We start from the raw sequence: 13,884 nt of genomic DNA on the forward strand, positions 1-13,884 counted from the left end.
TATACAATTTCTCATATTTTATTAATGAGCTTTTGAACATATTCCAATATTATATGAATTTTCAACAGGAGTTGAAGAAATCCTCATAGTATAGAATACTTTATTTTGAATGTATTTTACGAAAGAACGAATATTATAAAGTGATCAATATCAATTAAAATCAACAACAAAGAGTTATGTGCCTTAGTGTTGCTTAGGCCAATTAAAATGGTATATAAGCCCATAGTTTAACCCATATTTACTAAAGTGGGTCATATATAGGTTCCCTTCAAAGTAGAAATATGTGTTATGATGGGTTCTAGTGGGTCTGTTACAAACCCACTTTAGTAATAAATGTCTAATCAACACAGTTGTTTCACCACGAAAGGTAAGATGTTCTGGTACATTAAAGCTAGATTTGGTAATGACATCTAAGATCTCGTTTTTAATTTTAATTGAGAAATATTAGATAAATTCGCATTCGTTTAGACTCCTTAAATGAAAACTACATAAATTTCCATAAAATTTATAAAGCAGCCAAAATAATATGAGTTAATATTTAATGCATCCAAGTTCAACTTGTCGGCACATTAAAAATTATCCAAATCATTCATTGGTGTTCTTGCAACTTTGTTTGCATTTTCAAATTTATAGATAAGATTTCAAATAAAAGTCGAGGTGGAACTGTTTTTTTTTAAAAAAGATCTTAGCGTTATCTTATCTCGAATAATAACTTGAAATGATTAGGTTCTAGTGGGTTTGTTACAAACCCACTTTGGTAATAAATGTCTAATCAACATGGTTGCTTAACCAAGAAAGATAAGATGTTCTAGTACATTAAAGCTAGATTTGGTAATGACATCTAAGATCTCGTTTTTAATTTTAATTGAGAAATATTAGATAAATTCGCATTCATTTGGACTCCTTAAATGAAAACTACATAAATTTCCATAAAATTTATAAAGCAGCCAAAATAATATGAGTTAATATTTAGTGCATCCAAGTTCAACTTGTCGGCACACTAAAAATTATCCAAATCATTCATCGGTGTTCTTGCAACTTTGTTTACATTTTCAAATTTATAGATATGATTTCAAATAAAAGTCGAGGTGGAACTGTTTTTTAAAAAAAAAGATCTCAGCGTTATCTTATCTCGAATAATAATTTGAAATGATTAGGTTCTAGTGGGTTTGTTACAAACCCACTTTGGTAATAAATGTCTAATCAACACGGTTGCTTAACCAAGAAAGATAAGATGTTTTAGTACATTAAAGCTAGATTTGGTAATGACATCTAAGATCTCGTTTTTAATTTTAACTGAGAAATATTAGATAAATTCGCATTCGTTTGGACTCCTTAAATGAAAACTACATAAATTTCCATAAAATTTATAAAGCAGCCAAAATAATATGAGTTAATATTTAGTGCATCTAAGTTCAACTTGTCGGCACATTAAAAATTATCCGAATCATTCATCGGTGTTCTTGCAACTTTGTTTATATTTTCAAATTTATAGATAAGATTTCAAATAAAAGTCGAGGTGGAACTGTTTTTAAAAAAAAAAAGATCTCAGCGTTATCTTATCTCGAATAATAATTTGAAATGATTAGGTTCTAGTGGGTTTGTTACAAACCCACTTTGGTAATAAATGTCTAATCAACACGGTTGCTTAACCAAGAAAGATAAGATGTTCTAGTACATTAAAGCTAGATTTGGTAATGACATCTAAGATCTCGTTTTTAATTTTAATTGAGAAATATTAGATAAATTCGCATTCGTTTGGACTTCTTAAATGAAAACTACATAAATTTCCATAAAATTTATAAAGCAGCCAAAATAATATGAGTTAATATTTAGTGCATCCAAGTTCAACTTGTCGGCACACTAAAAATTATCCAAATCATTCATCGGTGTTCTTGCAACTTTGTTTACATTTTCAAATTTATAGATAAGATATCAAATAAAAGTCAAGGTGGAACTGTTTTAAAAAAAAAAAGATTTCAATGTGTATCTTATCTCAAATAATAATTTGAAGTAATTAGGTTCTACTGAGAATGTTAAAAACCCACTTTGGTAATATATGTCTAATCAACACGGTTGCTTCCCCAAGAAAGATAAGATGTTTTGGTAGATTAAAGCTAGATTTGGTAATGACATCTAAGATCTCGTTTTTAATTTTAACTGAGAATCATTAGATAAATTCGCATTCGTTTGGACTCCTTAAATGAAAACTACATAAATTTCCATAAAATTTATAAAGCAGCCAAAATAATATGAGTTAATATTTAGTGCATCTAAGTTCAACTTGTCGGCACATTAAAAATTATCCGAATCATTCATTGGTGTTCTTGAAACTTTGTTTGCATTTTCAAATTTATAGATAAGATTTCAAATAAAAGTCGAGGTGGAACTGTTTTTAAAAAAAAAAGATCTCAGCGTTATTTTATCTCGAATGATAATTTGAGATGATTAGGTTCTAGTGGGTTTGTTACAAACCCACTTTGGTAATAAATGTCTAATCAACACGGTTGCTTAACCAAGAAAGATAAGATGTTCTAGTACATTAAAGCTAGATTTGGTAATGACATCTAAGATCTCGTCTTTAATTTTAATTGAGAAATATTAAATAAATTCGCATTCGTTTGGACTCCTTAAATGAAAATTACATAAATTTCCATAAAATTTATAAAGCAGCCAAAATAATATGAGTTAATATTTAGTGCATCCAAGTTCAACTTGTCGGCACACTAAAAATTATCCAAATCATTCATCGGTGTTCTTGCAACTTTGTTTACATTTTCAAATTTATAGATAAGATTTCAAATAAAAGTCAAGTTGGAACTGTTTTTTAAAAAAAAGATTTCAATGTGTATCTTATCTCAAATAATAATTTAAAGTAATTAGGTTCTACCGAGAATGTTAAAAACCCACTTAGGTAATATATGTCTAATCAACACGGTTGCTTCCCCAAGAAAGATAAGATGTTCTGGTACATTAAAGCTAGATTTGGTAATGACATCTAAGATCTCGTTTTTAATTTTAACTGAGAAATATTAGATAAATTCGTATTCGTTTGGACTCCTTAAATGAAAACTACATAAATTTCCATAAAATTTATAAAGTGGCCAAAATAATATGAGTTAATATTTAGTGCATCCAAGTTCAAAAATTATCCGAATCATTCATTAGTGTTCTTCCAACTTCGTTTACATTTTCAAATTTATAGATAAGATTTCAAATAAAAGTTGAGGTGGAACTATTTTTTTTTTTAAAGATCTCAATGTGTATCTTATCTCAAATAATAATTTGAAGTGACTAGGTCGGTCTCAAATAAAGATCCAAACTCTCTAGTCCGATTTGTTCCAACATATAGGGCAGAGGCAATTTTGTCCAAATCTGTAGCTGGGAAAAAGAAGAAGAAGAAGACCTAAAAGGAGTTCCCACGGGTTCATTGTGGATTCAAGCGCAACAAACAATAGATTCTCCCTCGAGCGCGCACCACGTGTTTACAGGAGGCCTTTGCCAGCACTCCGAAGATGGACTCCTGCTTCTGTATGTCCTGACCCTCCCTACGAATCATCATTGCCCTTGGTGAAGAAAATCAAACACAGATGTAAAGTCCCGCTCTCTTCTTCCTTGCTGCGCACGCCTCGCTTCTTTTCTGGTGCTCGTTCGGGTTCAGTTCTGAACCAATTTCTTTTTGGACACCTGGCGTTGGTTCCCTTCGTATGCCTGGAGCTACTGATTCTTGGCAACATCTGCTAAGCTCCCAGTGTCCCGCGTTATGTGTTGATGACACCTTTGTAGTCCCTGCGGAGGCCTCTGCCAAAGCGTTACACCTTTCGAGCAATGGTAGGCTTCTTTACTGAAGCTGCCTCGCTTCTTTTTGGACATCTGGCAATGGTTCCCTTCGTATGCCTGGAGCTGCTCATTCTTGGGAACATGTGCTAAGCTCCCAGTGTCCTGTGTTATGTGTTGATGACACCTTTGTAATCCCTGCGGAGGCCCCTGCCAAAGCGTTACACCTTTCGAGCAATGGTAGGCTTCTTTACTGAAGTCCACTTCTATTTGATGCTCGGTTGGGTGCAGTTCTGAACCATTTTCTTTTTGGACATCTGGCAATGGTTCCCTTCGTATGGCTGAAGCTGCTGATTCTTAGGAACCTCTGCTAAGCTCCCAATGTCCTGTGTTGCGCACTCTTGTCCTAGCTGATGGGATAATTTAAAGGCGAAAGTTGCTCACAACTCACGAGACTTCAAAAAAGAGAAGGAGACAAATAAGCTTTTCTATTTTCCTTTATTTCAACTTATCACCCCATATTACAAATGTTTACATTACTTGCCTTTATATAAGCTCGATACATGACCCTTGCTCCTATTATTAAATGACTCATAAATATATCTAAAATTTCAAGGAGATAGATTCCTAAAAAAAATGAGTAGTCAAGATATAAAAATATAGATTCTTGAAAACAACACTACAATAATGACTCTTCTTAATTGTGCAGTAGTCTTGGAATCTAAATAGACATCGACATTAAACTTGTGCATTCACAACTAGGCAATCAAATCGACAACATTTATGACTTTAGTTTAATTACTAACACCCCTCCTAAACCAAATTCTGTTTCTCTTCTTGTAGTTTGCTTTAAAACAAGCTTGTCTTAGCCTCTTTCTCTTATCCTCTAGCTGTATATCAAGGAATTCCTCTATTAGCTTTCTCTCACTCAAGAAAATTCTCCATCTTTCTTAGTTGCTCCTCGTTCAGTCGACTAGTAAGTTTCGGCTAAGACTAACTCAGCCACTTCATGTCTTTATTTGAGTGAAGGTGAATTCTAAGACCTACTTTTGAGAAAAAGGGCTTTACCTCATATCCTTATTAGAAAATTTCCCCTTTTTTTGAACTAATATTACTCTTCGAGGGCATATTTTAATACCAACAACAAGTTCAATTTATAGTCTATGTCATACTTTAAAATAGATTCGAAAGGGCTGCTCACTATTGAGATATATTACAAATATTTTGATAATAAATTCCAGTCGATTCTTCTGATTAAAATTGATTTTCTATGTACTGATTATGAAATGCGGTTCATTTTAATTAATACACTTCATGTCAAGTTAGAGCCATGTAAGATTTTTGACGTTGGAAACTAGGGGTGTGCAAAAGAACCGGGACTTGCCCGGACAGTTCAAAACCGGATCGGAACCGCTCGGAATCGGTGATTCTTGAGGGAACCGATGGGTATCGGTTCGATTTTCGGTTCCATGGGCAGATCCGTCGACCTGGACCGAACCAATTACATTATATTAAAATAAATTTCGAAATTACTAATTAGCAAATCTAAATTTTATAACTCCATCTCCTCTCATGGTTTTCATGTTTTTATAAGAATTTAGTAAAGTATGTAAGCTGCCTTTCAACAACTCAACAAATGGCTCATTCAAAGGATACTTTCGGGACTCTATGATATTGTGTTCAAGAAAATGTGGAGTATCGGTGGAATTGTTTCTATAAAAAAAATTCAATAAAGCAAATGTTGTAAGAGATTGAGCATTGTTAAGGGATAATGGAAAAGACGATCTATATATAACAATCATCAAGAACCTTGAACTTAAAGAATGTTTTAAATTTCAATTGAAATGATTCAAAAACAGGAAAAAAACTTATTTATCTTCTTTGGTAGTATTTTTCAATAAAATAAAGAAAAATGACACTCATAATTAAGCCGGTTCGATTTAAGAAAAATATTACTCAATATGAAAAGTACTTATGGCGGGATTTGGAAAACGATATTATTGTTGGTGAGACCGGTTCCATGGATCCACCGGGAATTGGACCGGACTGGCGGTCTGGTTCTCGGGTGGATTCATGCAACTAACGGGTGATTCCCGGTTCTAATTTTTGGAACCAGGAACCGTCCATGCAGACCATGCACACCCCTATTGGAAACCCTCTTATGGCAGGCTGGGAACTTGATTAAAACTTTTAGAGACTCAATCAACTCACAGCCAGAACATTCAAACCCGATTCACTTTTCACAGCGCACTCCCTAAAAAGGAAAGGGTCAAGCGAAGGGGGAGAGTGGGTAGGAGAAACGGAGGTTCGGGCTCTAAAGGGATTTGCCGTTGCTCAAATTCAACAAGAAATGCTTACTCATGAATCGGGTGATCCGGAGGTCATCAAGGGGGCACCACCCCTTTCCTTCTAATATTTTCAATAGTCAAAGCCATAGCTTCTTGAAACATGGGGCCATGGCGGACATATTCTTGGCGGGCGATCAGAAAAGTCCCGTTTGGAACGTAGTTCGCTTCTGTTCCTTATGCAGCAAGCTATGATGACGCAGACTGCATAGACAAAATGAGAGAGCATGACGTGAAGTGGGAACAGTTTCTACTTTGGAAACGACCGAACATCACTTGTTGGGAGGTTAGGTCCTAAAAATAGGAACGGTTGGTTGTGAATTTTGGTTGCTGCTGGGTCAAAAGGACATTAGGTTTTGTTGAGGTCGTTAGTCTACTTCCGTTGACTCTCGTCTTTGATGGTTTAGGTCGATGGTAGATGGCAATTAGCGTATCCTATTTGAAACCGCGGGTGTTGGCTTGTTTAGTTATGTCTCTCCCTTGATTCTTTATGCTGATGTAATAAAAGCAAGCCCCGTACTAGTTGAACTCGGATGTTTCTCAGCGATGCTCGAAAAATGAATCCCAACTCCTCAATGACCGTTGGAGTGAAGTAAAAACAAAGAGAAGAAGAGTAAATCTAGTTTGCTGATTGTTAACTCTCGATTTGCACGTGTTATGACATTTATATTGGAGTTACATAAAATATACAATGAGTTATGATAAGTTACGATCTGGAGTCGATTCCTTGAGAAACCATAAACTCCAAGTGGTTTAAGCTCACTCACAAGAAAGTCTTGAAGCCAATAGAATGAGTAGGCATGTTTATTGGCCAATCTTGATAGTGTACGCTTGTCATAGGATGATGTTTTTAATCACGATATTAATACTGATGTGAATAAATCTTTCTACTAATCGTGTATGTTATGGGCATTACAATATCGATACTGGTATAAAATATTTAAGTTCATAGGATGGTGTGGCAATTTAAGTACATATTTGACTAAGTGGATCATATTCAAAAACCTAATAATTAAGAATTGAACAAATTACTTTTTAAACCAATTTTTTACTTGCGTCTTAATATCTTTAATCGTCTCATAACTGTTTCAAAATTTCCATCATTTGGAACCAAAGTCAATGATTTGTTTTTTTCTCCCTTTCTTCATTATGCTAAGGCCATATTACTGAATATTTTTACCGAATAAACTATTCAACCTTTCCAATCCGATGAAAGGATTCACTAGAAATTACTTGCCCGCAATCTACCCCTGTACCAACTGCTTAAATTGAAATCGAGCTTGAAGAACTTTGAGTTTTCTTGAGGCGAAAATCGCAAAATCTCAAGTCATTTTACCACTCGGACGCGACCTTGGTTGATGTTAGGTGATTTTCCCCACTTTAAAGAAACCTCGGAATTCCCAAGGAAAACACGAGCGTGTTCATAGGTCAGCTAGCATGTTGGATTGCGTCAACAATATCAACCAACCAGAATCTATCAGCTGGAGATTTGTTGTAGGCGTTCTGCTTACCCACTCTCCCCCTCTCCACCACTCAAAACTCATCCTATAAATACTTCAAAATTCTCATCATTCTCCATCACAGAAACACCCCCTCCAACCTTCTTCTCAGATGGCTTTGGTCGTTGGCAAGAACCAACCCAACCACCTCGCCTCAGTCGGGGAGCTGGAAGACGAGGAGGACGACCTCTTCGAGATCAACTTAGACGCCGTCGACAAGACCCCGCCACCGAACTATTTCTGGGACGACGCCTATTGCTTTGCTGCCGCCGCCGTCGCCGTCGCCGCAGCTGGCAGCGGAACCACGCGGTTCGCCAACTGCCTTTTGCCTGTCGAGGAAGTCTCCAGCGCTGTCCCGGCGAAGTCTTCCGACGAGGTACCCAGGAGTAGTAGCAGGAGGTGGTCGTTCGCGGATACGCCGAGGTTTCTGATGGCGGGTGCTGGTCAGCCACTGACCCTAGGGAAGCTTCTTGAGCTCCCATTCTCGAGGGCACTTATTTACGACGATATAATTAGAGGAATTTGATTCGACTTATGATCTTTGTAGCTCAGAAAAACACAAGAAAAATGGTTGCATATATAGCTGAAAATTAAATATATGTCGGATTCATTATGGGTTTCTATTTTTGCACCAAACTGAACGTGTTGCAAGAAGGAACTTGTGCGGTTCAGATTTGGTGTTCTTGTTCGTGGAGTTTCAGTTGAAATCATCGAGTCTTGCGTGGAAAATTTGGGAGCTCCAGAGTACAGTATTCTTCGAAAGAAATGATGGACCATTGGACTGTGCATGCATGCGCTTTGTTCAATTCCTTGCGATGCCCATAACCTTGACACACGAGTAGATACGGTTCTAGCTTGTCGCGCCCTTTCCATGATCATTGTGCAGGTAACGTGCTTCCAGCTCTAGAATCTACCAGGATCCTTGTCCTGTTCTTGACTTATGAGCCGCATCAGCAGGACTTCGATCAACGCCGTTCTTTAGAAATCCGTTTACGGGGCGGTATTTTTTAGTTAGGTTAAAATTTTAGGAACGAAACTGGCCAAAGAAGAGTTAAGCAAGGGATAGCTGTAAGTCTTTTGAGGACAGAGAAACGAAATGCCTCCTCTTATCCTAGACGTGATCCGACTGGACTATCTTAAAGATTCCTGTGCAAGAGCAACTCACTGAAATATCATTTTCCAGATGTCAGGAACTCTGTCAAAACCATTGACAGGTTGGATAAACATCTCGGGTTTTTTTTTTTTTTTCTAAACTTTTCCCGGCAAAAAGATTTCACTTTTATGAAGGAAGATTCATTCTCATATGGATGCCAAGTCCCTCCACCCATTCAGAAATTGCGAGGTCACCAACGTTGGACCCCTATCTTATCCAAGCTCGATTTTCCACGCGCCGTACCACGATGTGATGCAAATAATACAAGTGACGGGTGTATAGTGAAATTCTTCCAGACCCCAATTAACACAAAAATTGCTATCTCCAAAGATGTATTATGACCGGTATGTACATCACACATAAGGACAACCCCAATGGAAGGTGTAATCGATGCAAACATGTTTATATAAGGGGAGGCGATGCAAGGAATACCAAACAATTATCATAAATAATTATTACAACTACCACCACATCTGTAAAATCAATTGATATGAAATACAAATTACAAACGAGAAATATGACCTTGACATAAGACGTTAGGTAAGAAAAACAAATTAAAATTCATAAAAGAAAAGCTGAAAGTTTAATTGCTAAAAGAGAGAGTAATTTCCTAATAGTGTCGGTAGGTAACAAATAAGTTTTTAGAAAATCATGTGACCCGTAATATGTTTTACTAATAATGTTTTTTCATGCTTGTCAATCCTTTCAAAAGTCTTCAAGCATGAAAATTGAATCTGATTTGGCTTCTAACAAAACGATAGAATGGTTCCACTTCATACATGTAAAGTAATCCATATGATATGTCGCTTGCAAAGAAAAACAAACTTGCATCTTATCTCATGCTTTCTCTTCTTCTTCGTTTTTCCCCGAAGTGCCAACATCTGTATCAAGTAGTCAAATTCAAAAGATGGGGATTCACTAAGAAAGAAAATTTCACTAGACAGTGTTAATAATTCATTTTCTGTTTAAAAGTTAGGGAAACTTTATTGTATACCTCCAAATGTTACTGAAAGTGCGACGAGCATGCTGACTTTTCTTCTCATATATGATCGGAAACCAGCGATTAGATCTTGCAAAATTTCGAGAAGATTCAATGTCCATCTTCCTGCGTACACATAAAGCATTCTGAACCGAAGTACCCGATATGTACCATGCGTGTACACATCATGTCTTCGATTGGCGGTCTTCTAGGCTTTTTTTCTTTGCTATACACGTTTGGTAAAAAGGAAACTTGCTGGTTTGGACAAAGATGCCAAGATGCTGTCAAAACTGGAAAAACAAACGAGTCTCTGAGATAAGCCCGCAAATCTGACAGTTAATAAGACAGTGATGGGAAATTGATGTTCCCTTGATGGGATGCCGATACTCCAATTTTATGCTTCATGTTTCAGCTGGAACCCAACCAAATCAGGCCCATGAAAAGAACCCCACTTAAGATTTAGCGTAAAATCAAAAGCCAATATGCAGGTTCACATCTCTGGCGCCATCTCATGATTTACCTTTTGAATCTAACAAGAAGAGATGATAAGAGACTATCGGGGGGAGAGAGAGAGAGAGAGAGAGAGAGAGAGAGAGGGCAGTTTTGACAGGCTCAAATCTGGAAATAATCAGTCACAAAGCCATTGTCTTTGGATAGAAAGACAACCATGAGAGACTTTCACAGGCAACAACATAGAAATAGAAAGAGAGAAAATTCAGTTCTCTTGTTATTGGTGTTACAACAAGCGTCATGAACTGACTTTGAAGTGCGAATGAGAGAGAGAGAGAGAGAGAGAGAGAGAGAGAGAGAAAGAGAGAGAGGGTGTTCAGATCAGCGTCTTCTCGCGGCGGTTTCCCTCTGGGCGTTGAAGTAAACAGCTGCGACTGGAAGGTCGAGGTCGTTCTCGGCGGCAAAGTTGCGGGTGCTAAAACAATCTCTCGAAGAAGGCTGGCTTATTTGCTGTCGCCGTTTTTGTCTGAAGAGGATGAAGACGAACCGGTGAATTCCTATGTTCGGCCTTGGAATCTCGTAGCTCATCACTTCCCTTCCTGTCATAATTAGCAAAGAAAGCCTCAAACCAAGTAATCCTATGTCGGATTTCCACGCTCGTGGACGCATTTATATTGAATGATTCATGTATGGGCGTAAAGTTTGTTCATTAGTCCATCTGAATTATCAGACTTCTAAGTCACCGCTTCCACAGTTATGCTAGTCCACAAAAGGGAATGTTCCAACGCGATCGCATTAGCTAGGCTAGGCTTAACACAATTTACTGGCGATATTGTTATCATACGGTTAGGATTTTAGATAGAACGATTCTTTGGATGTTGTAAAATCAATCAGGTCATAAGTTGTCGCCAAGGAGAGAGATTAGATGCTGAATGATGTAATACGAAGGATAGACGTACCGAATGTGGCATCTGTTGTACCGGGAATATTAGTGACAATCCTGTCAAATGATCATGCACAAAATAAAGAATTTAACGGAATTCTCAATCAGAAAAACATCTCATTTGAATGGGACTGAGTTAATGAAACAATCGACTGTAATTATGACTAAAATATCACACATTATATGGTTTCTCGTAAGATACACTTACCAATGAAGGTGTTCTCTCAAGTAAGGATCACTTGGACCCGGAGCATCTGGATCTGTCATGACCTGCACGCCACGAGGAGAAATGAACAGTATTACTCTTTTTAGTGATCATCTTTGATGCAGCAACGAAAGCCCTACAAAGAAGATAAATTTTTGCGATACCAGAGTGAAGAAGGACCTCATATCGCCCCCATGAATCTCAACCCTAGGTCTGGCGGCAACTGAGGAAGGGTAGAGCTCATGCCCATTATTCACTTGCTTCCCATTGTATTTCACACTCATTCTTATGCTTGCAGTGAAAGGATCAATCACATCCCCAATCACTCTCCCAACTGTCAGAGGCTCCAAAGCCCTTGCCATCTCTCTCCCTCTCTACTGAAGCAGAGAAACTTTTAGGGTTTGCACAGAAATGGCCTAAATAGACACTGAAGGTGAGTTTCTTGAACTCGGAAACCCTTATATTTATAGTGTTGCAAGCAAACACTAAGTGTGGCCGCATGTGATTTGAGAGAGAAAACAAGAATGCGTGTCAAGTGTCCACCAATTTGTACATCAACGGAAGGTGACTATATTCTACCACTTACGCTTTTGGGTGGTGGAAGTGGAAATCCTTTACGGAAGCTCTGGTGTTTATTCTTCATTGATTAGAGGGATTGATATTAATTGTCAGCTTTATGGGATTTTTATTTGATTGCAAATTATAATTTATGTGATTCTCCGTGCCATGCCTCTTCGTGTTGGGTCCCCAAGAATCAGTTCTTGATTAGCACCAACCCCCTGTCGCAAAGTGTGTTCACTCAATGGGAGGACGGTGAGGGTTCTTAAACTTCAGGTCAGGAAACAAATCATGAACACTCTTTTCAATTGTAGGGTCCTTATAAGGATGCAAGTTGTCCATTTCTGGTCATTGCTAGACATGAACAAAAGGAAAAAAGAAGAAGGAAAGAAGTCAATTATATACCGAAACATTTGTTAAGTACTCAAATGAAAAAATAACTTAAATTGTCGATCTATGTCGCGGGATTGAAATTATTCTCTCCATTCTCCTATAATCCTTATTCAGCTTCATGAATCCATCTAAAATTCTAAAATCCTCTTTCTATATTCAAGCGTACATTTTTCTGTCCGTAAAAATCAAGTAGATCGGTACAATGATCTAACCATTTTAAATCATTCGTGTAGAGGAAGTTGTCACCTTAGGTGATCTCCAATATGATTTTGCGTCCTTGGCCTAAAGCTAGGCAACCTTACATTGTGGTTGAGAGAGAGAATTTGTCAATGTGTCCATTTTAGCCCTAGGCTCCTATTATTCTCGTGTCAATCAAACACAGGGAACAAAATGAAAAAAGTAAACTCGCATGCCAAATAAAGAGCATCATCTTTATCCCTTCTTGGTCTATAACATACAATCAATGCTTTACAAATTATATACTTCCTCATTGAGCAGACATGAATCCTCACCATTGCTTTAGACCACTCATTAATGACAAAATAATAAGTGAAAGAGGAAGAGACATCAGTGGGATGATTCCTGCTGTCTAGACATCAGCCGACTTTGGTTAAAGAAGCATCTTTAGCATTTAAGGTAATTTAATGGAGAGACCAGGAACTGAGTTGCATAGAACCTTCCCTTAAAAACATCTACAGACGGAGAGGAATCTACTGTTTCCCAGAGATTCTTCAGCTTGGCGCATAAAGGAGCCACAAATTGCTCATCCTTTTAGTGCGAGTGGCATTAGTCACTTCAAGATAAAGAAAGTCTCATTAGGGTTCCATTCTTGGTAAGAGTAAGAAGTGGACTTTCCATAACTGGAAAGACGAACTGTGTCTTCTTTTTTTCTTTTTTTTCTGTATGGCATGAGCTTCGATGTCGTGAAGCAACTGGTCGGTTCATGTTTGATGCTCCCATCGTAAGATTCATTACGTATTCTTTTTGGGTCCTCCTTTTCACCTTCTATAGACTATAACTTTCACGTTCACTCCTATTTATGGCTTTATGAGAACACTCGTGTCCATATGCTTTGCCCTAGAGATTTTTTTCATAGTTATGGGATCTATGTACATATTGCTTTAATATGAAGCTACTCATAATGATTCTATTCAGTTCAATTATGGAGAGAACAATTGAATCGAACCATTTGGTATAGTCTTGCTTATCTTATGTCCAGTGTGAAACAACTTAGTATATTTATTGTCAAATTTTGTTCGGGGTGAGAGAGTACTTTCATGTGTGTAAATAGTTTTTTGTGATGTAAGCTCGATGACTAACTTACTTAAATATAGAAGATAAATAGTTTAGATGATCAACAGGGAGGTAAGAATGTAGTCAATGGCCAAGGTTTGAGAGTTTGAGTGTTTAATCTCTAGTGAACTACTATAAGTTAGCATGCGTCTATTCTCCATGTCTATTGCTGCTATGCAACAATAGATTTGGGAATGATGGTTTTCGACACAACCCCCCTATGTGGCGTGTAGTCAATCGTGTCCACATTGAACTCAATCGTGTTCATGTCATAGACAAGTCAATCCAT

At 37.3% G+C, this 13,884-nt stretch overlaps 1 protein-coding gene across 1 annotated transcript; it reads right to left on the reverse strand.

Moving 5' to 3' along the window:
• Positions 1–10,340: 10,340 nt before the first annotated feature.
• LOC104438114 (protein TERMINAL FLOWER 1) lies at positions 10,341–11,771 on the reverse strand. Its single transcript, XM_010051205.3, has 4 exons — positions 11,516–11,771; positions 11,355–11,416; positions 11,163–11,203; positions 10,341–10,802 (listed from the first exon to the last, which is right to left on the reverse strand). Exons 1-4 carry the CDS (start codon positions 11,711–11,713, stop codon positions 10,585–10,587), a joined length of 519 nt encoding a protein of 172 aa, XP_010049507.1. The 5' UTR covers positions 11,714–11,771; the 3' UTR covers positions 10,341–10,584.
• Positions 11,772–13,884: the final 2,113 nt, after the last annotated feature.

The sequence above is a fragment of the Eucalyptus grandis genome, chromosome 1 (assembly GCF_016545825.1).
Source record: "Eucalyptus grandis isolate ANBG69807.140 chromosome 1, ASM1654582v1, whole genome shotgun sequence".
In the NCBI taxonomy this organism is placed as follows: Eukaryota; Viridiplantae; Streptophyta; class Magnoliopsida; order Myrtales; family Myrtaceae; genus Eucalyptus; species Eucalyptus grandis.